General features: G+C 33.9%; 1 protein-coding gene across 5 annotated transcripts in view; it reads left to right on the forward strand.

Moving 5' to 3' along the window:
- Positions 1 to 27,160, forward strand: part of GRIK2 (glutamate ionotropic receptor kainate type subunit 2) — a 357,572-nt gene that overhangs the window by 95,457 nt on the left and 234,955 nt on the right. For all 5 annotated transcript variants that reach the window (XM_064412796.1, XM_064412799.1, XM_064412798.1 and 2 more), the window contains 2 exons: positions 22,678 to 22,845; positions 26,710 to 26,967. In XM_064412796.1, coding sequence (XP_064268866.1) covers positions 22,678 to 22,845; positions 26,710 to 26,967 — 426 coding nt within the window. The remainder of the gene's footprint in view (positions 1 to 22,677; positions 22,846 to 26,709; positions 26,968 to 27,160) is intronic.

Raw genomic sequence — 27,160 nt, forward strand, 5'->3', positions numbered from 1 at the left:
TACAGAAGCAGTGGGCCAAAGCAGTAAGAGATCATCACAATCATCTTGCATAAAAAAATTGCTTTATACTGTAAAATTTCCCTTACCAAATCACATTCCTGTTCCTAGATACCATGATAGGGAATTTAAAAAAGAAATTGTTAACATACCCATTGTTTAAAAAATGTCCAGAATATAAAGAGGTCTTGAGGGAGTCTCTGGTTGGGTTATGGAACTGGAATATATGATGTTTTTATGGTGTCTAGTCACAGTGTGCAAAGGCATTAACCAATTTATCTTAGGGGGGGAAGATTCACTGCACTTTGTGATTAGAGGATAGTGTTATGACTTAATTCACTTTAAATTTTTTCTTAGTAATTTTTCCTTTGATCCAAATAAGATTCATAAAACAAATATCAATATTTCTATATGTATAAAAAAACATTGGTAATTTAATATCTGCTTGAACATTCATCTCCTACGGATACTGAAAACAGACATAGAAAAAAGCATAACTAACACTGGAATACTTGAGAAAGCTGGAAACATGGAATATACAACTTTTTTGTCTATTTAATTTTTTAACATCTTAATCACTTACTTAAACAACTAGAGTACAAAATGTCAGTAGTTCTGTACAAAAAAAAAAATTCAAATTTTCAGAGTATGTGACCTGTCACATAATATCAGTATTAGTTGTGATCCAGCTTGGTAGCATCTCATGCAAACTACTGTTACCCCAGTGATTTCTACCATATTATCAAAAAGATTCTTTTAAAAGAGCCACTATTACAAAAACACTGATAGTTTTTGTTTATTTTTTATAATCAATGCAAATCCAGCTGTTCAGGTGATTTGTGAGCCTTGTTACAGATCCACAGATCTGCATTCATAGAAACATTTTGTGGGAGAAAAATTCCTGTATGTTACAAAAAAAGTGAGAATTTATAGGGGTGAGTATTTAAACTAGGATAATCAAAGAGTAAAGATCAATAATCATAGATTATTACTGTAGATTAATTCAAGGCATCCATAAAAAAGTTGATTTCTAACTGCTTTTTAAGCAGAAAATCAAAATATGTTTATTTTTTCCTTCTAAATTAAAAGCTTTTAGCTCAAGTCTATGTAGAATTATATTCTGGGATTTTTCTTTTAAGAGATAAAAAAATAACAATTAAATATATTTTTTAAGTGATAATAGAGTATGGATCGGATTGTTAAGGAAAGAAGGAAAAACCTGAGTACCCCCAAGATAAAGTTACACAAGAGAAAGAGAGAAGGAGATGCTGACTTCTCTGCAAATTTGAGATCTGAATTTGTAGCACTTCCAAAGCTAGTTCACTATTGCCTGTAATGAGTGTTTTTCTCTGTTTCTGAAAAATATGGTCTAGGCAGAGAGGATAAACCATTGCTAATGAACTGTAGTTTGCTGCCATGGTTTGGAACTTATTCCTCCCAATAATAACTCATTCGTCAATACTTGATGCATGTTTTGGGAGCTTAGAGTAATGAAGTAAATATAAGAAAAAGGTTTCACACCTCTTGAGAAACTGGCAGCTATCATCTCTGGCTCTAGAAGATGCATTCTGGATATTGTAAATGCAGAGTAAATGGTGAGAAAGATTGGGATGCAGATGGGAGTGGAGCTTTTGAGGTGGGACTTTTGGGACAGAAGTGCAGGGATTTAATGCACTGAGGGAACTAAGCAGATACCAACAGGGCCAAGCAGCTAGTAGAGACAAAATTGCCAACTATTATTTATCCAGTAGAGGTAGACATTCAGATTTCAAATTTAAAAAATTTCAATAGTTGAATGATGCAGAAGAATTAGAATGTATGTATGTGTTTGAAGGAAATCCCTCCTGTTTGTGACACTGAGTTCAGGTATTTGGCCTTGGGTTTTACAAGAAGGTGTTTTAAACAACAAACCAAACAAATTAACCTTCATAGTGTTTTCTTCATCCATGGTTGAGAGGCAAATCCCATGTACTTGAGCAAAAAGAATGTGCTCTGAGACTTTTTGAAAATACTATGCCATGACTACAGAATGAGTTTTGCCCTTATTCTTGACTTTCCTGTTTGCTGTTTTGAAGCTTTTCAAGTCTTCCTGGGCTTAATTTTCTCCTGTCTGCCCTCTGCTCTCTTAAGTGTTTAATTTTGCACACAGTGTCAGGTAGGTTCTTCTGGCAGCCATTTGCTCCTGTGGGCTTTGACTTGATGCTTCAACTCTGGCATGTAGCACTGTAGATTTTTCAAACTTCACAAATGTGAGGTAGGAAGAATTGGTACAAATTTCGACTAGCTTTGGGTTAGTCTGCTTTTTTTCTTGTAAATGTCTAAATTCTTTTGTTCATTTGGGATTTCAGAATTGTAAAACAATTAATCAATTAATTGCTCATTTCCAAAAATATTGAGCTAATACCATCCAGACTTTTGGAACAAATGATCAGCTCTTAAAATAATTTTCAGATACATTAACAAAGATATTGGTGAATCTTGGCAACTTTAGCAAGGAAACGTCAATGTATGGCAAAAAAAGACGTGAAAAACTGCTTACAGAAAATAAAGGCAGTGCCATGGAATCACTTAGTTGGAAATGAAGGAAGAAAGATCACAACTAATGATGCTTGGAGATATTATTTACCAGGTAATCTAACCTTAAATTTATTTATTTTACCAGTGTTTAGGCTATCAATCCTATAAATTTTTCATTTCACTGTAGGTGTTAGGACAATTTGTTTCTTGATAATAATAAAAATGAAAATGCAGTAGTATATTTAATTAACACAGAGCCACAGGGAATATACGACATAATCTAATCTGTGAATCAATGGAATACAAATTCTAGATGCTATGCACTTAGAACCAGGAAAAATACTTCTAATATGTAATTATCACCTTGGAAGCACTTGCAGTTTTGCAATCAAACCCCATGTGGCTGATTTTAAGGACAAGTACATGCATGTCAAACAAAGCCCTTCAAAGATTGTTCAAACAGGGAGAATTGGAAGGGCAAAAGTAAACAAAATAACTGAAAAAGTATGAAAGAAAAAAATTAAAAAGCAATCACTGACCACCAAAAGACCAATACCCATGCAAAAACTATGGAAGAACTCTATCCCTAGTTGTCTTGCTGAGCATAATATCAGATGCTTTGGAATGCTGCTTTGGCTAGTTCAGGTAAGCTGTCCTGGATTTGTCCCCTCCCAGCCTCTTGCCCTATGCCAGCCTTCTCGCTGGGGTGCAGTGGGAAACAAAAAAGGCCTTGACACTGTGAAAACTCTGCTCAGCAATGTCAAAAAAGTTGGTGTGTTATCAACACTGCTCTAGCCAAAAACCTAAACCAAAGCACCCTACGGGGTGCTATGAAGATAATTAACTGCATCCCAGCCAAACCCAGGAAATGACTGAACAAGCATGTTCAGTTGTTTTGCTTTTAAGCTTTCGAGTGCTTTGCTTTCCAGCTAGAAATATTGAAAAATCTGTTGGATTTCCCAGTTTTTGTTGGCAGCATTGAATAGTGGAAAAGAAGGGTCTAATCTTAGACTACTATACACCAAATTTAAGAAGACATGAATATTTTGAAATTTCAGTTTGAAACTTCTATTTTGTTAAGCCTTTTGTTAAAGGACATAAGTTGACATAAGTGTAAAATAACTCGAGCAAAAGGGGAAATCTAAAAGTCTGAGATGTAATTTCAACCAAACTATTTTTTGGAAATTTAGCATAATTCGCTCAAAATAGTAAATCTTACAGATGTCAAATCTGAATTTTGCAAAAGTAAGTAGGCAATAAAATACCACTTGAAGCCTAAATGACTGGTTTTGTTTATATGCAACTGAATAGTGGAGCAAGACTTTATTTGAAGGTTTCTCTAGTGCTAGATGCAGTTATTTCCTGCAATAACATGCATAAGGGATATTATGTGTAACTCTCTTTCTGATTAGAGCCGTTCTGGATTACAGTTGTCTGTTGTTTGCTAAAGCCATCTACAAGGCACAATCAACAAGCAGTTGTACAATGGATCATGAGACCTTTCAGCTGAACCATTCAGGATGGAGAATTTGCCTCAAACATGTTTAGAATAAATTTAATTTTTATTTTTTTTCCTTCTGAAGGTCTATAAATTCAAAATTGTCAAGTTATGGGTTTTTTTTTCTTATGAGGGATCCAGAAACAGACTGCAGAAGTGAGGATTGGAGCAAGGCACTTATTTTAGGCTTTCATGACTAGTTGATGAATTAATATTCCTTGTTTGATTTGAATCAGTGGTTTGGTTATACATTTATTAATTATTTTTGCAGTATACTGCCTGTATATATATTTCTTCAACATGAACAATGCAGCAATCCACATGTGGTCTTAAATTATTTCACTTCATTATCTTGCTGATTTGAAATAATTGTGTAGAGATGATGTTCCTGTATTGCCCCATGTCTAATGAAAAGTTATATCATAGAGCTAAGAGAAGACAGGATCTGACTTTAAGCCCTTGCAACTTTTGAAAACAGTCTTTTAATCTAAGGTGTAAATATTTAGAATGCAAACTAATGCAAGCTAATACTTTAAACTACCCCTTATTAATGAAAAATCGGAACTTCTAGAGCTCTACATTACTGTAAAAATCAGCACCATATTAAAAAACATATTAGGCTTGAGGAAATCTGAGTCAAAGATGAAAATATTCGTTAAGTGAATGAAAAGAAATTTGGATTAAAGATATTATTTTATGAAAAAATAGCATTAGCAAAACTTATGTACAATTTTGTGCTAATATTAAGCTATATTTAAGAGAAATAACTCACAACTATTTAATCTAGATCAATTTATATGACAGAAAAACACTGGTCATTGAATTTTTGAAACGTTTCTCTTGTTTTCTATACATGCTTCTGGTTTCTTGTATTCATGGGTAGATACCTCAACATAGGCAAACTGAAAGGTATTTTGGAGACAGACTTCAACAGAAGGAAAAATGTTTATACAAAGTATCTTAAATGATGTCAAAGCTTTTCAAAGGGGGCTGTGTATAGACTTCAATGTAGGAAAAGCTAAAAATAAATGAATATTCAAGCTACCAAATAAATTAGAAAATAGCTGAATACACCTGTGAAAAAGGCAAAGAAATAGTTTGCCCTCCCCTTAAGTGAATGTTTAATTCTCCCATCTGTATTTCTGCCTTTCTGGAAAACAGAACAAATGACTCTTCTTTCCCAGTAAACCTGTGCCAGATGTAAAAGACAAAGTGTCACACTTCATTGTTTCCATGGCATGAGCAGCATTTCAACTAAGTTGCCACTGTTCATTCTGAACAGGCCTTTCCACAGGTCTGACTCATTACAGATTTGAATTGAATTATAAAGACATTGAGGCTAGTGGTTAACATAAATCAATATGAAAGGCTAGAAAACCTGTTTTTCTCAAAAGTCGTCAGTAACAATGACAAGCTAATAATTTAAGACAATGTTATTTAAATCTAATTTACATTATCTCTTTATATATATATATAACAATTTAATCCTGGGGTGTTTTTTTTTTTTTTGTTTTTTTTTTTTTTTCTTCTGTAGAGTGATATGCTTCTGCTTGTGTCATTTCCAAAGAAATTCCTGCTACTGAGTGGGTATGAAAGCTATAATTTGTGAGCACATTTTGCAACATACTATTCATGGGGAAAAATCACTGCATGGAATACTTAATTTTTGATTATTTGGGGAAAAAGAGCTATAAGAAAGAATTCCTATAAAAGACCAAGGATGTTTTATGATGGCTGTTTGTTTCAAAATGCAGTTAACAGTAAATAAACCACAGTAACAACTTAAACAGTATTCTGTAGTAAGAGAAAAAATATTTATGTTGTTGTTCAGAAGCAATGTGGAAATAAAGGGAAACTGGTAATAAAGGGAAACTGGTAAAAAATAAGATTTGCACATATTGGTGTGCAAATACAAAGGTAGTTATGAATATGTCAGAGAACAGCTCAGGAAGCTCTTGCTGTAGGACCTCATATTGTTACTGGCTGATGTGCATTTATTCCTATGTGTTAGATACATCCACTCAGAGAAGAACCAATAAGTAAGAGGCTTGGCGGAAAATCTTTGATTCATCTTATCTGAGCTCAGTAATGAGGAGGAAGGAAAAGGGCAGATTCCAAGGACTTTCCCTTTTACTTACTTGGAATCAGTCTCTACACAAGCCTTTCTATTCCACTCTAGTGGGAGCTATCGTGCTAACTTCAACAGTCTGACTCTTCAGCAGTAGGATGAATTATGTACATGTGTGTTCTGAATCCCCTGTAAACCTTTAGTGGGCAAATTCTTTACAGATATTTTCAGCCTACCTTCAAAAGGTAAGCAAGAAAATTGTTTTCAAAAGTGTAAGACTAATTTTTTTTTTTTTTTAATCCATGAGTGTGTATTGGTTTAATAAAAATTAATTTCTAGTTTAGGGAGTAAATTCTGTTTAGTTGTATCAGTGAGTCATTGCTTCTATGTCACCTGTTTCCTGTTAATTATTTGAGCAGTCATTGCCAAACATCAATGTCTTGGTTTTCTAAAATGTGTGAAAAACAAAACATCCAGACAAAATATATGTTTTGTTTTTGTTTTTTTTTTTTTTTTTTGAACTGAATGCAGTCGGTGTTGCTGAAAATGACTAATACCTCTTTGTATGCCCTGTTTTGTCCATCATCTTCAGTGGGGCTGCTGAAATAAGATTTTATTTTTTCTCTAAATGAAAAACAGTTAATGAGTTTCACCTGCAGGAAGTCGTTGAGGATTATGCAAGAGTATTTAGGAATGTTGGATATGTGTATTTAACAAGGAGCAGCAGGGAAATCTGACCTCTTTTGAATATCACTTTCAGCATATTATTAATCTCGTTTTCAGGAAGGTTGCAAAGGATCCTTACAACAGCAAACTCAGAAGTGGCATCCATCCTAAAGAAAATTATTTGCAGGTGAAATTGAATCAAAGTCAGTGAATGGGATTCAGCTGCCATAATGTAGGTGCTATGAGATATATTTCCTCCAGCCACAGTTAAAAAAGTGCCTGCAACTCCAATGAGTCCTTTGCCATATCTGCCAGCCTCTACACTGTGCATCCCAAGACAGTTTTAGAAAGTCAGAAGAGGCAGCAGATGCCTGTTTTCTGGCAACTGAATCTTGCTTTGTCTCCCTAAAACTCCTCTTCACAAAATTTCTCAGCATTAAAATTTTAATTATGACTGCAAATGAATTACTGGGCTGATGAGGCTAAGAATAGAAACCAAACCAAACAAAAAACACAGTTTAAAAAATCAGTTAAACCAATTCAACATAACTGACCCCTTGGCTCATAATTATTGCTGAGATTTTACTTGCGTTCTATGATCCATTGTTGCACAAGAATTTAATACTCCAAAAGGCGATTTTTGTCTGAAGTACTACCCAAACATTACACTGTAAAGAAAAACTTGTAATGAGATGGTTTTTTAACATCAACAATCTGTTGCTTTGTAGAAATATAAAAGTTATTTAAAGTTTTCAATATTTTAAAAGGATGGGCAAAAAAAGGATGCTTCAAAACAGCAAAACTCAAGGTAATATAAAGACCTAAATGGAAAAAGAAACCAAAGAAGGTCAATCATGTTGCTCTTTGATATAGAAGAAATGTGTTAGGGGCCTAGAAATGAAAAAAAATCACTGTATTTTGACACCAAAATATTAAATATAATTTTCTTTGACCTTTTTATTCCATTAATTTTAATAACTTATTTCAGCTGTACTGTATGGCACTAAAGGTACATTTATTAAGACCTTTATCTGTCAGCTATGCTTGAGAAATACTAAATATTTTATACAAACTACATAACTAGTGAGCAAATACATCTTTTCACAATAAACATGAAATGGAGAAAATTTAAATACCAGATTCAGAGAGATCCTCTCTCAGCATAAAAACCACCTGTATTGCATGAAGCTGTCTCATGCAAATATCACAAGTTCACACCATCAGAAAGAAGAAAAATTCCTCAGCTTCAGAAAGAAGATATATATATATCTTGTAATGCCACTGGGTTTAAAGCCACCTCAGGTGATGGCAACCTATACCCACTGTCTGCAGCACTGAAATCTCCTTCTTGTTTGTTTTCCCCAATTCATACCTCCTCAAGAAAAGTGAAAATTAGCACTGAATACTTTAACACTTGCAACAAGTAAAGCCCTCTAGTTCTTGTGAGTGAGGAAACAGTGAATAAGAAAATGGTACCTGCCATCTGCATGACATATACGCTTTTGCAGAATTCTACCTTACTTCAAGCTGTCTCTTTACCAGGTTGAATTATCCTTTCCTGTTCACTCATTATGTGAAATCTATCATACAATTCGTTGCCATCCTCTACTTCTTTTTCCAGATCTACTACATGACTTTTGAAATGAGCAGGATTTGATTCAAGGTTCAGATACATATCGGTTCCAAGTGCCCAAACTCTCCTTTTAGTCAAAGCATGTTAGCAGACAAAAGAGGCAAACTGATAAGCAGGGAAAGGCTGACTAAAATTGAGATCCATTTGCATTTCAGAGACTCCCATGTAGATAAGACAAGAGCCCTGGGGAAAGACACATTCCTTGTCTGTGCCAGAGGCCAGGAGGGGTAGCTTCAACAAGGCCAGGTAGCCCATATGTGAGCATAAGTATTCACTGTGCTCAGGTCAGCTGTTCTGCCAGACCAAATGAGTGCAGTGGGAGCTTGTCCTCCTGGCACACCTATTGCCTTCTGCAGCTGGTGCCTTCCACACTTCTTGGCTTCTACACATAGCTGTCCAAATCTGGAACTTCAGTCGCCCCCTCCCTGCTCTGCCCAAACGCCCTCCCCAGTGGAGGGGATTGGAACTGTGCAGTGTGCAAGGCATTGTCATGAAAGTAAAGTTTCCACCTTATACACCAGTATGGAGTTTATCTTGCAGTTTACTGTTTTTACCCTTTCTCCCCTCTTTAGTTGCTGATATTTAGACTGTTTTTCTTAATTTTATTTTCCTTAAAAAGTTAATAGTTGGAGTGATTCTGTCAATACTCTACCTCCTTTCTAAGTATGCTTCCAGTTGTAAGACATAGATTCATTAAACCCACATTTTTTTATTTATGATAAATAAATAAATATGATTATTATTTATCATATAAATAATTCATGAAACCTTTTTTCCCTTGTGTTCTTTGTGGAGGTGTTTGGGTAAAGAAAAAAAAAGGTCTCAACATAGGGACATTCTGATTGTACTGGATGAAAAAATAATTTCTTGAAAAAATTATTTCATGGTTCATGTTTGAACCATGTAAATTAGGAAAAAACATGGCCACTGAGATTAGGTCAGTTGGTTGGAGCACTGTGCTAATTAGACCAAGGTTGTGAGTTCCTGTATAAATCACTGTATAGGCCACTCACTTAAAAGTTGGCCTCAGTGATCATCATGGGTCCATTCAACTCAGAATATTCTGTGTAATTCTGTGATACTGCCTGGTCTTCTCTTACAAATGCAAGCCTTCACCGTGGTCAAAGTAGTTTAAAGCATTTTTAGATTTTAAGGATATCATTGTAAAAAAAGAAAAGTAAATATTCTGGTCATGGATTATTGTATTCTGGTTAAAGATGCATCTGTTCGGCCGTGCACTATAAAAATATATAGAGGAGGGAATAAAAAGGAAAAGTTTCTTCGTATAACATAACAGTTAATATTCAATCCAAATACAGGATTCAGATAAGGTAGGGTGCATAACTCTTGTTTTCTGCCAAAACAACTTTTCATTTTTCTCAAGAGGCTTCTAATTCAGTAATTAAGAAATAATTATCAAATTAGCAAACAACATTTTAGAGCATAATTATTATATTAGCTAATGACATCTTAGCATCTAAACTCTTAATAAAACAAAATGTCTGCATCTAATCAATCTAATCAATCTAAGCCAAAACTCTGGACACCTCTAGAGCTGAATTTCACTCTGTTTCCATCGATATATGGAAAGTATATACTGTGCAAGAATCATTTGCACATTGCATTTCAGTCATCAGGAACATAAACACCGTCCCTCTCATGGAAAAGATTAATTGGGTAATTATTAAGAAATACAAGTGACAGTCAAATTTATTGCAAATTAGAGAGGAGTGTCAGGTGTTCAGTATCTCTGTGCTTCAGATCAAATGTTTTTACCTTCTGCTTGTGTATGACACTTTCCCCCAGACCCTCCAATAATAATACTGCAGGCTGTGAATTAAACACTGCTGGTTTATCACTGGAGATGAGAATCAGTATCTGTGATATGCAGCATCCTGAAACCTCTCGTGCTTCATTAAATATTTTTCCTTCTTTACTTCAGGGGCCCAATGGAATCTGTTTTCACAGGAGTGTGCCATAAATTATTGGTTTCTGAAGCACTAAAATTTAATACACATTGGCATGCTTTTTATTGATATTTATCACATTAATTAAGTTACTTTAGAAATATGAATCTGTGGCAAAATTTGTGCATTTGATGTTAAGATTTAGAAGATAATTAAAATTTGTATTTCTTTTATTCATGGAATTGATATAGTAAATTTTATTCTTTTTTTTTGGAGAGTCATGTCTAAATTTCTTTTGCTAGTCTTGCTTACGTTAATCATATTGAGATTTTATTTATTTTGGGTCACACTACAAAGTGTGTAAGCTTCACTATTGCTGTAACTTACGAAATAAGCAAGTTCAAGAAATCTGAAACAACATATTTTTAAAACTAAAATTAAATCTGCTCAATTTAGCAGCAGAAGCACCTAATATCTCCACTTTTGAAAAGAGACCTGTTTTCAATTTTCTCTTGTATAAACACTATCACTTTACAAAAACGCTGAAGATCCATCTCTTTCTTACTTGACATTTTTATCAACAGCACCTACTATTGTTTTTTTGTCATACTACTTGCTTGTTTCTGCATTCAGAGTACATCACTCCCCCCACCCACCCTTTATTTTTCCTTCCATGGCTGAAGAATCAAAAAGGTAATCATTGAGAGAATATATTTTTTGCAGTCCAAGTTTATACATCAGGGACAGAAATAGTGAAGATTTTTCTAAATAGCATTCAGTAACCCACATGGGTCTTCTGAAAATTGCTACCATGTATCTAGACCCTTATGCTCATGGTAGCAAAACCATATTTTAACCAGGGTCGTAGTACTGTTGACAAAAGAGATTTGTCACTTGATGAGATTGTTGATAAGATGAAAAGATAATGACTTAATTTCCAAGCAACTCTCTAGTGTAAAAATTTTTGGAAACTGAACATTTGGGTACTGAAGTGGAACATTAGTAATTTTAACAGTGTTTGTCACATTTAAAACTCATCCATCAATCTAATTTTGAAGGGTTTTCTTTTGTTATTGTTTGGTTTGTTTTTAATTTTTTAAGACTATTATAAATTTTCCTGGTATTTCACAGCATCTCTATAGCAATGATTTCAAACTGTTCAATTGTAATACAGTCAGAAAATATATTGGAAAGAAGCAAAAATGCCTCAGGCAGTAGTGAAGAAAATCTATGTTTCTGTGGCTTTAAGGGCAAAATGGAAACAATAGTTTCAGTTACTGCATTGTAATATGGCAGCAGTAGGAAGTAGTAATGAATTACTATTAAGTAAGGGAAACATAATGCAGCAAACTAAAAATTGGAAAGTATTTTCTTGATATATAAAAATAATGGGAAAAAAACCCCATTCTCACTTTATACAGGTACTAAAGAAAAGGGATTGTCTATATTTAAAGCTCATACCACTCATAGAATTATATTGGTGCTCTGCATCTGTTGCAAAAATGTATGTGCATATATATATATGTGTGTGTGTGTGTTTAGTCCAGATATGTCTTTTATCCTTTTTCTTTTCCCATTGATTAAATTAGATAATAAGAATTGCTTCAGGTTACTGAAGGATTCTATGCATGGAAATCTAGAGAGAAGGAAGAAGAATATGAAAATGCAGTTTTTGAACTTGCTTAAAGCACTCAAATATCTACAAACTCCTGATCATTTAAATATCAAGCATTAAAACTAAAAAATAATCCTAAAGCTGATCATAATCATTTAGACATTTAATTTCTGAAGAAGATTCTGTGCAGAGGTCTATTTATTAGCTTCTCTTGCTTTAACAATGGTTGCAGCATCTAGCAGGCCTTAAGTTGGGCTTTTTTTTTTTTTGTTTATCCATTTGCAAGATTCAAATTTAGGTCTTTTGTGACTGCAAATGAACTTATTTGCTTTATTTAATGTCCAAAGTCATGGCAATGAGTATTCTTATAGTTAATTTAAGAAATAAATGGATTTTTTATGGCATCTTCCAATTCTAAGTGTTTGTGAACACTTTTAAGAAATTTTTTTTTCTTGATATTTTTGGAAAGAGGAAATGAACCTTATTTATTTTGAGGTTTTAGATAGGCTTAAGTGTGAGCATTTTTTTTTTCCTATTGAAAAAATTGCATATTTTGTGATTCTCATTTGCTGGATGCTGCAGTGTTTGGTGTGTTGCTTTTAAATTACCTACTTGGTTTTAGCAGAGTGAGTGAAATTATCTGGATAAGTAGGATTTGACCCTGAAGGTACTTCTGGCTAGCACATGCTGCTATTTGATGTTGAAGATGCATTAGAAATTACCTAACCAGAAAGGGCAAGCAGAAGGAGACTTGACCATATGACACAAGTCTGTTGAGGTGCACTGGTGTTTTGGCAGGGATCAAAGAATTAAGTACGAAAGCAAGTTGGAAGTTACAGGCTGGGACTGTTGATTAGCCAGGAAGAAAACCTGAGTCCTCACCCTGAATTTCTCTCCCATTTAAGCATTTTTTACAAGAAATTGATTGGATAAGAAGCAGATAATCTAGTAATTGTGGGATGGTTTGTCTCTTATGACTAGCAGAGGCATATAGGAATATAAGATAATTTCAGGATTGCTCTTGTTTTTTGGTTCTTGCAAGCTGAAAATTCCGAAATGGCAGCCTATCTTCAGTCAAAATTGAAGATTACATTATATGTAAAAGTTCTGTCTGCTGGTTAGGACATCACTCTGAACACTATGCATAATGGATTTTGTTTTCTGCTTTACAGGCAAATGCTTTAACCAGTTTGCTTAAAAAAAACAACAAACTAATAATCACATAATCACAAGCAGTATATTTTCTTGAAGTTGTCTTTCCCTGTAAGCTGCACATTTAGCTTTTAATAATTGTCTTCTGACTTCTTTGAAGTTTAAGCCCTTTTCTGTTTCATCTTTAGATGTTGAGAGATCCAAGCATGAGCATCTTATAATGTAGTATAAGAAGTATAATCTCTACCTGGTTGGATGTCTTTAGTTCCTGGAAATCCTTTCTGTTTTCCAGGAATTTTGAAGTGATTTCTGGTAACTGTTGAACTTGTCTCTGTGAATTTCTTCCAAAAAAATTAGATATGTGGCTTTTCTAAGCTCTTCTTGAAGGATTGTGGTAAAACTTGACATTCTTTCCTGACTCTTTTTTACCTTATTAAGGCAAAGCTGAAAAAAAAACAAACTTCAAACTCATGAAACATAAAACCAAACCCCAAACCAAAACAAAAAAATCCCTGCATTTTTCTCCAGATTTTGCATATAGACATATTAGTAGCATATACTACAGTCTTGTAGGAGTTAAGTCCTAAATGCATTTACTTTTTTAATGTTAACTTATTTCTTATAAGTGAGTCACTTTTATTTTAAAACAAGTGAAAACCTGGATATAATTTCCTTCATTGTCTGCGTGTGGTTTGGCTTCTCAAGTGAGATTACAGGCATAAGCTAACATTTAAGAAGACAAATAGCATGAAGCCTAATGGAAAATCAAAATCCTGGCCTGGATGCAATATTATTAGCATTTTTCTATGGCCCTTTTGATGAGGTTAGAGAACTGTTTGTATCAGTGTTCTATCTTGTTCTATCAGTGTATCATTCTTTCTAGAATGAAATTAAATGGTTTATGATTTGTCTATCTTTAGACCTATAAGTAAGGAAGATAGAAGATGGTAACTGCCCAGTAAGTAGTCTATTAACAAGCCTAAAACTTTCATGAAGACCACTGTGAGATGGTTTCTGTAAAATTTAGGCATTTAAATTTGCATATTATCTTATTTAAAGCAGTTTTGGAGAAAGAAGTTTTCTTCATGAATATTGAGAGGCTTTTTTATCTGGATATTGACAGTGTCTAGGAAAAAAAAAAAAAAAAACAACCAAAAAAACAAGGGAAAGAAACAAACATGTTGCTAAAAGGTAGTTCAAAACATTCTGTTACCCAAAGTAAGGAAAAGCACGTTTTAGCAAAATCTCCTGAGGCCATTTTTGTAGTCAGACTTAATTTATTACTTTGTTTCCTTTTGTTACTGTGAATCAGGAGAGGCTAATTATTATGTGAGTGTGATAATTACATTGATATTATCAAGTGTATTCTGTAATACATTGCTTAGCATGTCAGAGAAAGCTAATGTACATCCCTTAAAGTGGGAAGAAATCTTATGGATAGTACATTCTAAGATTGTAGATGAATGTGTAGAGGTATTATTATTTTATCTGTCGTCCTTACTTGTGCTCTATTCTTACTGAAAGCAGGATTATTCGTAGTGATGCTATCAAAAGCAGTATTTTATAAGTAAACTGCATATTTTACCTATGTAATAGGCTTTCAGTAATATTTTTAAGCTGTATTTAATTTATTAATTTTCAAAACATTTTTGTGCTGATGAAAGGAAATATTCTAATGTGTGTTATTTGTCACATCTGACTTGAAGATGCTAGAATCTATCCAGTTACATTTAAAATAACTTTGAGGATACTTATAATTTGTTTGCACCTGGCTTTTAAACCTTTATCATCAGTTTTATAAGGTAAGGAAAATTTTGTTCAAATGAGATCCAGTTACTATTTCCTCATAATGTTCCTTATTATTTTCCTACATTTAAGAAAGACCAACCAAACTCTTTCTCTTTTGATATTTGATTTTAGCATTGGCAATACAAACCTAACATTGACTGATTATTTAGCCTGTTGTGCAATCAGAAAACATACAGTTTTATTTGTCTTAAATCAGTGGACAATTCAAATCCTATTTAGGATTTGAATATACCTAAAATTTGGCAGTTTCATGCAACTACACTAAAATGCCAATCAAAGTATAACTTAGATGCTGAAGCTAATAGTTCTATGCATTTTATACAGCAAAATTTGCAGGATCCTGTGGTTATGGCTTCATACAGTGATTCCAGGAATGCCTTTAACAGAAATTATATCTCGTTTCAAAAGCATGCTGTGTTTTCCAATAATTGTGCCTGTATTGCAATGTTGATATGTTTTGGGATGAAATATTTGTTTATAAGAAAATAATCTTGTCCAATATTGTGCAGGAAATCAGTAGCAATGAAAGCAAACCCCTGAAATTCCAGATCCTGCTTCCTTCCTCCAAACCATATGTGCACTCAGAATGGATAAAGGTTTCTGCTGAAGTGTGCTATCTTTTTCTGCAGTGCTGTATCCACATAAAACCAGCTTCAAAGTCAAATAACCAGCATTTTCTTTGTCAAGTAATCCTTTTCAACTTTTTCCTGTTGTGAGCTTCAGAAAGCTTTCAATATAATTTTGAAAAGAAGTAATAAAAACGTGGTATTGTCCAGATTCACACAGCTGTATTTGAAATCTATAATTCCATAAACTACATTACTTTATGGAAAACATTGTAAAGAAGAAAATTTTTCATTCATTTTTAACATCTTGTTTGAGAGTGATTCAATTTCCTAAATCCTGTTCCAGACAGAAATAACTGGCTAAGATGTAATTTTGTTCTGTATTTATAGGAAGCACAAAGTCTAAGCTGTCAACCTTTAAGGAGTTCTTTGAACCACCTCTGTAGCTTTCAAATCCATAACGGGACCTGAAAGTGGATTATCAGTACAGTGCACAGCACACTTGATTAGGACTAAAATGCCTTCAGCAGCAGCCTCTATCAGTCCCTGTAGCTCAGCACCTACTGTGCCTCCTCCTCACAGGGCTGTGCATGCCATGGCAGTGTTATCAGGTTTTTGGGATGAGCCTCTTCGGTGCCTTCTGGCTATAACTCTACTGGAGAAGTGTAGTCCATTCACACTTCCAAAAAGCCATCATTCCCATCTCTGTAAATGCCTATAGTGTAATACATCCTCTGAACTCTCAATAATGTGCTTTTGACTTATTATCTTCTCCATGTGGTACCTCCTTGCACAGTCATTGACTCCAATTACCAAATGGCCAATTTTGAAATTGGAACATGTCAGATAAAAGCATATATTTTAAAAGTATAATACCTGACAGAATTACTTTCATTCTCTCTTGAAACACTTTTTTAAAAAGTTGTTTATCACAGATACCAGCCACTCCTTTCTCCCAAATTTTGCAGCTAATTGAACAAAGTCTGTCTGAGAGTTCATGTTTTCTGAGCATGAAATAATCAATCAAAAAAAGAGATTGAAATTTGTCACATCAGGAATACATCTGGGCAGCATAATTATCTCAGATTCAAAATATTGACCTGAAGTGAGGAAAAAGAAAAAAAAATCATTCCTAGAGAACTTAATATAAATTTAGTAGGAAAATTTAAATATTATTTCAAAGTAAAATGGTGGGAAGAAATGCTCCTGGGCTTTAAAATAAATTTTTCTCCAGGTTCTCAGTCCCATTTTTAATGTTACTTAAGAAAGAGGTTTTCATTGCTATATTTAAAGAGTTACTATATCATAAAATATAGTGTTCATGTCGCATGTGACTGATGCTAGTTTTTATAACACATTAATAAAGACCTGTATAACTGCCAGTAAATTTGTGCAGATTGGTGCATGTAGATAATATGGCTAAAATATTAAACAATGTATAGCTATTAAAAGCTAGTATGTGTATGTGCAAGACCTCTATTCAGTTGGATTGATATTAGAAAAAAAGAAACTTAATTTTATATTGTCAAACAAGGAAATCACAGTTAAAATTAAAATTAAGACTAATGTTACTACTTTCATAACTTTGTTAATGTGAAAAATGTTATGTGTGAATGATTTTTGAATTTTTCTATCCAGGTTTCACATTTAAAAACCATGGAAGTTTTAATTCTGTGTATATAGTTCATACATTTGTGATATCATTAGAACCGGTTATTTTTGGCTAAGTAATTTCAAGTAGTTTGCAAGCTTCATAATGACTGATTTGATAGACTGTGATCTGAGGTAATGTGACCTTCTGTTACGTGTTTAAGGGTTTAATTTTTCAGAGGACACAGACTGCAAAATAGCCTCTAGCTGTAATTACATGGCATTAATTTCTCATGAAACAAACAGGTGACTGTGACTGTACCTGAAACAAAGGAGAAATTATTTGATTTTAAATTAGCCAGATTTGCTATTACCTTGTTGGAAGTCCTACTTGGATGCTTTTGAAGCTTGCTTGAATGAGGATTTTTTCAAGTAGGTAACAGTAGCTCAGGTTTCATGGTATGCTGCTATTTCAAAAGTTCTCTACATGTAAGAGAAGGAGATATTTCCTAATAATTTGCTCTGGAACTTCTTGTTATCCAGTGATTCATGCAGTTAAGCAGTTTTGTTCTTTCTGCTGGGTTTTGTCAGGTGTTACCTGGAGGTGATAACACAAAACATACAAGATGATGATCCTCAAAGGGGACCCTGGTGTGGAATGGAAATGGAAAATTGAATAATTCAGAAGGTTAACCTATTATTTTTGAAATTAGTTACTTGAGAGTAGGAAAATTTCTTTTGGGTGATAATTTTTGCCTACATGAGTAGCAAGCTTTTTTTTTTCCTCTGGAAGTTATGTTTAAGAAAATTATTTGAAAACTGGGGAAAACAGGATGACTTGTAAGCAGTAAATATAAATTCTGCTACAGCTTTTTGATAGAAAATGCAGAGTTTTTCATTTGAACAATTTCATGACAATTATTTTTGGACTTGTATAATTTGAACTATTTTAGATTTTCTTTTTCCTTGGAAAATAGTAAGGACATATACATTCTATCCTTTTTGGTAAAATATTACTATCCTTTTTTTCCCAATGATCTGTATTTCTGAAGAAACAGTTATTCCATCAGTATTACATTGATGATTGATTTTTTCCTATTTGTTATGCTAAAAGAACTTGGTCATATAAAGGTTTTTTAATAGAGTCAATTGATGAAAAAACCTAATGGATTTCAGGTACATTGAAAGTAATTATTTCATATCAATATTAATAGAAAATTTTAATTATCCCAGATTTCACTCCAAAGATGAAGTATTTGAAGAATATTTAATTGCTCTGGCTTATCTTGCTTGGATTGACATGTCTGAAATATTCCTCTGTTGACCACCCAAAAAACTAGTGAGCTTCATCTGAGTGGTTACTGTGACAGTAAAAACTGGAAGTGCTCAGCTATACAGCTATCAGCTACTGTACACAGCCTATAAAACTTCATGGGCTACAGACTGAGCTGTGGATACATGATCCCATATTCCCTGGTGTCACTATTACAGGGCAGAGACAAACTGCCTTATCCTTAACTCTGTGAATGAAGAAGCCATGTATGAGACCTCTGAAGCAAGTTAAGAATAACATACACAATTTTTTTACTGCTTTTAAGTTTTCTCTTTCTGTTTTTGAGGTAGTAGTGGAATTTCAGGCCATTCCTCCAGGATGTGCTGCTGGTTGCATCTGAGAACTAATGTTTCTGCCTACCATGGGTCTATAGACTCTGCTAAAAAACCTGCAAATCCTAACACCTGCATTTTTCAAGCTGTGAGACAGAAATAGGTATTGGTTTGGCTGCTTGTCCCCATACAAATGGCAAGATTTATGACTCTTCTGTCTGCTTATCTAAAGGCTTGCAGTGCATTCCTCTATTTGATTATTAATAAGGCTATCCTGAATACAAAGTAAAGCAGCAGTAAAGAAAAGCCTGCTTGAGAGGGAGCAACATGACACAGTATGCTATGACAGCTTCTGGATACCACTATCCCTTTGTAATTGAGTGTCTCTGAACTGGAAAGCCAATTCTTTTATTTTTCTTTCCATTTTATAAAAAAATTGCAATGTAATTAATGGATTGTCTCCCAGTATTAAGCCAGTGGATTTGCATGACAAAGTCTTTAAAAATACTCAAAATATTTTATTTTTTTACTATTATTTACATACTCAGTAACAAACAGGAACACAATAGTCAATTTAAAGTTACTGAATAAGTTTCTATTTCTTATGCAGCAGTGGAAAAGCACCATTTAAAAATTTTAATTCTTGTCAAAGCTTGAACTCATTTATGTGTCTTTGCCGAGCATCCTGGAAACATCTAATGCATAGACTTGCAAGCAAACTTACAAGGTTTCTTCATCTGGAAAATGAGGGTCTGTTTTTTTAATATATTCTTATATTCAGAATTCAGACACGTCTGTCTCCTGGTCTTAGCAGTAGAGTTCAATTTAAACTAAATAAATGTTCAATGAAACAGTGGTGTTTCCCCATGTGCTGTATCAGCTTGGCCAAAGCTGTATTCACTGCTGAGGAACCTGGCATTTTCAGTCATTTTGCAATTTAGTAGGACATGGAGAACTTTTGAGAGCCAGTTGATTTGAGTCTCGTATTGTAAAGGTTATGATGAACCTGCACCTGCCAGCATCCAAAATATTTTACTATATATTTTACTAAACTGAGATGAAAGGAACCTAGTGGATTTTTGACAACCTACAACTTAAAAAAAGCTAGGAATGTCAAAATATATGGTCTACTTTATATTCCTCTAGGGTTCTTATTTTTAATTTCAGTGTGTACCTAGTGCAAAATGTGGAAATATTCAGGAGCAGAAAATAAGTTTTCCTTCCTCCTAGCAAAATATCCTAATCATAGAACAATAGAAACAGGTTATTCTACTTCTCTTTTTCTTAGGACTGGAAATATACCCTGAAACAGACAGACCATATCATGTCAGATTTGGGGTTTTTTTTTTTATCACAGGAATAGAGAATAAGTCAGTGAGTGAGGGAAGAAATCACTGAATTGTGTATGTAGGCACACATCATGGCCACTCTCAGGAGATGCCATCTTCATAAAATTGTCTTACTATGTGATGGACTGTCACTAACATTAGGAGTTACCTAGATAGGCAAGGTCAAAATAAAATTTCTCTTTCTCTTTTTTTTTTTTTTTTTTTTTTTCATGCTGGGAGTAGTGGCTGAATCTTTGTCAGAGAATTCCCTGTCTCTGGGATTCCACTGTCTCAAAGATTTAGAAATCAGCATAATGGAAAATGCAAGAATAAAAAAGGAAGGTTATACTGAGTTTCAAATACATGGAAATTAGAGAAGAAATCTGCTAATGTAAAAACTTCAGGAGAACCAAGAAACTGTAATGATTATTTCTTTTAATGAATCCGTTTAGCTTAGTATATAATTAGGATTTCATAATTGTTTGTGTCATACTGGTTTACTCCACTATAATTGAATAAGTGCCCTCCATAGGAAGGCCTATGAAATATATCTTAATTTTCATTTTGTTCATGGAAATATCTTTTTATTGTCTCTGAATATCTATACTTATAATTTAACTAATTTTTAGATTTATGCAGCAATATAAAAGTATTTTCCCCAAATCAAAATACTGTCTCCCTATATGTCACCATTTGAATTGCATGGCTTGGGTTCTGTAAGTCTTAGCAGCACAAAATCTTGTCCATTAGAATGTTTCCCTGAACAGAGAACTCCACTAACTTCAAAAGCAGTAGGTTGTCTTTCATGTTCATATTCCATTATTGTGCAAATAAACATGGTCATTTTTTTGAGTTTTAAAGAGTACTAGGCTTATACATTTACTGAACATTATCTAAGTTTCTGTGGCTTGAGCTCTGACACTTTTGGCAATATTGTTTACTGATTGTATGCATTATGTATACATATATATGTATGTACAATATATATATGTATGTACGTATATATTCTATGCTCAATTAGTTTGGATTTCCCTAGATATTGAATTTTTTCTTAAGAATCTGCCTTTCCCATCATTGCCTCTTTTCCAGTTTGAAATGACTAATGCTTAAATAATTTCTAGTCACATCTTGGTGGCAAAGGCTTGCGCTTTTAAAGTAATATTATATGAGCATCTGCTCCTAATGCTCTTGCCAGAAATTAAAAGGCTGATCTTCAGGAAAAAAAGGTTAACACCTCAGTTTTGTAGTGAGAAATGTGTTTCAAGAGGAAGATTTTCAAAACCAAACAGCCTTTTATACTTAATACTATCAGTATTAAATATAAATACAGATATTTTTACTTTACCAACAATTTATCTGCTTGATTACTCACAAGACTGTTTACAAACTGAGTGCAGTTTTTCAAGTTTAGTTTGATCCAGTCACTGGATATTCACCTTCTGAAAACTTCTTGATGAGAAAGTAGCAGTGTTGAATAGAATTTTTTTAGACAGTACAAGTCCAGGTAGCAACACTACTTTGGAAATGAATAAATACAAGCAAGGAGAGAGTGAATGAGTAACATTTCTTTCAGAGGCACAATACCTTGTAATTAGAGATCCTCTGATGATGGCCATTGTATGTCCATTAGAATTGACAGGTCGCTGTTAAAATGAGGGCTGAAGGGACCATAAAGATACTGATCATTTTTCTGAGCCATTCCATGTCCCCACAGTAAGGACACATCTTCAAATTACTTTTATTGTCATAGTATTCTTAGTATTCTTGGCTTTTCCAGATCCAAGAATAAATTATATTACCCCAAAGTAATAACTTTATTTATATTAATCCAATGTATAACTTTACATTCTATGGACAATGATATCTCATTAATTAGAAAAGCTGATGCACAGCATTTTCTCACAAACATATTTGCTTCATTTAAGATGAAGGTTGACTCAAAAGTATTCTAGAAATTGTTTATTATTTGGGGCATGTCCTACTCTGATAGCATGCCTTGTTTGGGGATGTTTTCTTTGCAGGATTGAGGTTATGCAGGGTGTATTTTCTTGGATTCCTGTATTTACTGAGAATGAAGTTAACATCTACATGCAGATCAGGTCAAAAGAGCAAAATCTGAACTTTTTGCTCAACATATTTATCAGTCCAGGCAGTCATTCTAAAATATCTATTTTAATTTGTGGAGACAATTTGGGTCACCTCAGTTCTATGCTCCTTTGTATGTTGTATTTTCAGTGAACTGTCAAGTTCACTATTAATGGATTGTAAGTAGAAAGCAAGAATCCATAAGTCTCCCTTCCACTGCCACACACATGGGTTGTGGAAGATCTGGAAGGGAAAAATGTATTCAAGTTTAACTATATAAAATAGTTACAATAGTGATAGTAGCTATGTAATAATTAAATATACTTCATCCCTATCCTATTTTGCTTTAAATTGTTTTGTTAATATATAATGCTGTACTTTTTTTTACATACAATACCAAAATGAATATTGAATAGAAAAAAGCAACAGGTTTTCCTTAAGGTAAGTTCTAATTCTTGCTGGTTTATTTAGTGCTCATCTCAAAGCTCATCAAAATAATGAGTTGCACTGTATCAGGTTTATGGAATTAAATACTTTGTGTTGAAGAATCTTTTCCAAAAGGATTGTTAAAGATGTTATTTTATCTCCTTTTTGCTTACTAGTGTTTTTTTTTCCTTTTTTTTTCTTTGTTCCTCTACCAGGAGGCATTTTTGAGTGTGTGGAATCTGGTCCAATGGGAGCAGAAGAATTAGCCTTCAGATTTGCTGTGAACACAATCAACAGAAACAGAACTCTTCTGCCAAACACCACATTAACATACGACACACAAAAGATAAATCTCTATGACAGTTTTGAAGCATCCAAAAAAGGTAACCTTTTGCATATTTAGTTTCTTTAATGAAGAATTAAGCCTCACTTAGTTTACTTTCCTGAAAAAAGTCTTTCTGATGAAGCCATATGCAATGAGACTGACATTATTGTCACTGACATTAAAGAGCTGCTTTATTAAAGATTGTAATGGTAACTGCTTGACAATTACATTGCCACCTTTGCTCCCATTAACCCTATCTAAAAGCTATTCCCTTAAATATTTAAAATCTGAAATAAATTTTGCTGAACATTGTGACTAGGGTGTTTCTTATACCAGCTCCTGTGGAGTGAGAAATCTCACTGTCTTCAAAATTCATCCAGTAAAATGCCAAGCTCCCTCAAATTCTACTGAAACTGGGATTCAATTTTAAACATTCAATCACTTCAAGTGCATTTTCACAAATGCTTTTAGATAGTTAATCATAGACTTCAAAAGGGAAGTAGTAATTGTAATTTTGTGCATCTTATACCAGCATGGCATAAAAATAAGCATAAATATTAAGACTGTGCTTAGGACTACCACTATCAGATACATGTCTAGGCCTGAGTTAAGCTCTTTTCTCCTAACTATAAATGATATGTTTACAGAAGAATTAAGAGTAAAAGTTAAGTTTGAACATTTTCTCTAAATTTTAAAATCTTTGAGTCTCAAAAAAAAAAAACCAAACAAAAAAAAATCCACATTTTCAGATTGCTTTACATTTAAGTCAAGGACAACAGGCACAAGTTTCTGTGTCATTGTTGTATCCTTGAAAGCACAAACACCAAAAAGTTCAATAAGTATTTATGGAAGAAAGTACTAAGCCTCATGTCAAAACTCACTAAGATTGAATTTAGCACTGTATTACATGTTCTTTAAAACCACTTTTTTATAAATTGAAGAGCTAATTTTGTATGAATGCTGCATGTAACAAGAGAATAAAAAGGGTGAAAGAATTGGAGGTCACCCTGTGTTTCTTATGGCAGGTTTCTAACCTAAATCTGCCGAGTGATCTGGGCCCAACATGTATTATGGTGGGCTAAGAAGAGTGAAAACACTTGATACAACATTAGAAATTATACCTAAGGGAAATCTCCTGTGGCATGATTAATGTACATAAAGGACTTCTTAAAAGTGGAATTTAATACTAATTAAATATTCAGTTTAGAACTGAGGGGAAATTTTTATTTCTTTTACTATAAGAGATTAACAGAGAATCTTGCTAACCTGTTTATCTGTTTATTAGACAAATAAATAATTCAAAGATTCTTGTTAGGCATGAAAAAGAGTATCTTTATTTGTACAGTTTGGTCATTGAAAGATTATTAAGAAAAATTGTCAGGAAAATTGATCATTTTTCATGTATGAAAAATTATAGGCTAAATATTTATGGCTAGCAAGATGATTTCTTTGCAGAGTAACATGTATGGTAGAAGAAAGAGGAAAAAAATACACTTTTAATAGAGTATCATTGAGTTGCTATTCTAGTGTTTTGGATAATGGATTTAAGCAGGTCTTGAGAGAGATTACACTTTCCTTTCCATCTCAGCCAACAGTGAATAAAAGTGCTGAAACTTAATTCTGTTTCTTTCATTTTCCTTCCTTCTCACCTTCCAAATTCAGTTGCTTCCTGACTCCTGCACATGCTGACCTGTGACGTCTAACAGGACATTTTCTCCCTGTTCTTGAGGGATGATGCAGACAGCAGAGAAATTTCTCCTGAGATCTCTAATACTTTAATTCTTTCCTGAGAAAATGCAACTACTTTTAGTCCTTACCTGGGGCTTGCTAGCCTGAATATTATGTTGCTAATTCTTGTTAGACTGTAATAGATGAAATTAGAATGACAATGTGCTATTGATTAGACATGTTGAATAGAATGCATATATTCCACTTGCATCTTGGATGAGAATGCAACACTTTATTTGTAACTGCTCAGGCTATATCAAAATCTGTGTAATGTTCTAGTACTAATAGCTTTTTGCATCATCAATTCACAATACAGACAACTGCATTTGTGCTCACAGGTGCTTTAGTTCAGAATCAGAGGCTAAAGGTTAACACAAAATGGTTCATTTTATTATGATGGATCCAAAGCAGAATTTTAACAATGAAGTTTAAGCATTTGACTCATTTTTGTGGTTCATTATCATGTCCATTAGTGAGCAGGCAGGCACTGCATCAAAAATAGCCTGTTTAGACCTCTTATTAACACAAACTTTTGAAGTTGAATATAGATGAAATATTAGTGGCTTTTTAAAGGTACTGTATGAATAAGCAACCTGAAGTCAAGAAGATATTTCCAAGCTGCTGTTTCAGTGAAGAATAATGTAAATGCAAGAAAATATCCCTCAACGTTCTAGGAAAATTGGTATGCATCTGATAGAGCCAGTGCCATATTAAATCACGTGTGAAAGCATTGCATTATTCACATCTCAGAAAGAGGAAAAAAAAAAAGTCCATTGAAAAGCCATCTGGTAGCTATTGCTGTTGTTAGTGATCCCATTTACTGACATTTGCATAAAGCTTGTTGATTACTCTTAGGAAGGGCAATATTAGCATAAATGTTTTTTTATTGAGCTAGTCATTTAGGCAACACACCGAATAGCAATGAAGATCCTGTGTGTCTGACAAGTTTATTTAAACCACTGGTGTTCTGCAGCAATAAAAAGGTATGCTAGCATAGTTTCTGGAATGCACTTGAAAGACTTAGCAATATTTTCATCAAGTTGAAGAGAATGTGCACAACAATTAATTTTGAATTGATGAGAAAAGCAATGCAGCAAGATGTGTTTCTACTGCTTGTTTCCTCAGCTGTCAGGAACATTGATGGTGGAGTAACAGAATTAATCAAATCCCATATAAATACTCATGTCTAGTTTGGTTTTCATTACTTCTCTCAACCAAATGAGTTGTTTTCCTAGAAAACATAGTCTGTTTTTCAGAGCTGCATACTAGTGAAAGTTATGCCTGTGGTAGTGAATGAGATAGGAGCAGGGCATTGGCCAAAACTCAGTATTGATTATTTTTACTTGCCTTCTTTTTGGAATGTCTTAAAAAATATTCAACAAGATGGTACTGGAGTATGCCATGGGAGATGATACAGATCAGGGACTGCTAATGAACAGTACAGGTAGGGCCACCATGTACCAGAAAACAGGAAGCTGAGCCACTTGAGTACAGCAGTATCATGTCAGCAACTCTCAGGGCCAGTTTATTTACTCATACAAGTATAGCAAAACTGAGCATTTCTAGTTTTTAAGAAGGGACACTTAATTTTTTTTCACTAACAGACAGCAATTTAATTTTAGGGAAAATATTGGTTTTTAAATTGTACTAGCCAACATGCCTATTTCAGATACAGAAATTCAAATGTCCATTTAAATGAAATTAACTCTGTGCCTGAAAATTAACTGTGAGGTACTTCACATGTAAAATTTCTAATTAGGACTTCAGTAGAAATAGTGGTGACTGATTGAGGAAGAAGTTATCACTTAAACAATCCATATTAGGATACTGTCCTATTTGACCCTTTTCCAAATGTAAGATGCAGCTAAGCACAAACCTGTTTTATTTGTCAGTACTTTTAAAAAGACGCACAATTGCTGGCCTTTATCACTTCCACTGACATAGGAATGTTTAATAAACATAGCTGAGCACTATGTAGATGTTGAGAGTCAATATTAATCAGTTAGTAAGGAAAGCATGGAAGCATATTCTGAAGTTGAAATGCACAAGTGAAAGTGTTACACAAGAAGGGAGCTCTGTCAGTAAGACAATCATATTTCATGGAGTGCCTTTTGTTTAATAAGAATTGTGCAATACCTTCTGGCACACTGCATTTTTTCCTCTCATCATTGACAGACTTCTGTCTCCTCTTCAGCCTGCGATCAGCTGTCCCTTGGGGTGGCAGCCATCTTCGGACCATCGCACAGCTCCTCAGCTAACGCCGTGCAATCCATCTGCAACGCCTTGGGAGTTCCGCACATCCAGACCCGCTGGAAGCATCAGGTGTCAGACAACAAGGACTCCTTCTATGTCAGCCTCTATCCGGATTTCTCGTCACTCAGCCGTGCCATCCTTGACCTTGTGCAGTTCTTCAAGTGGAAAACAGTTACTGTTGTTTACGATGACAGCACTGGTAAGGCCAAAGCATCAGGCTATGTGCAGATCTATTCACATACACAAAGAGAGGGAGGAAGGGTGTCACTACTCATATTTCATAATTTAGGAAATCTTTAATAGTTTGCATAAATTTTACTGGTAAGGCAGTGTATAACAAATAATGTGGACTTATTAGCATAAGTATTCTCATAAGTATGCTTCAGTTGCTG

The sequence above is a fragment of the Passer domesticus genome, chromosome 3, assembly GCF_036417665.1.
Source record: "Passer domesticus isolate bPasDom1 chromosome 3, bPasDom1.hap1, whole genome shotgun sequence".
NCBI classification, from domain to species: Eukaryota; Metazoa; Chordata; class Aves; order Passeriformes; family Passeridae; genus Passer; species Passer domesticus.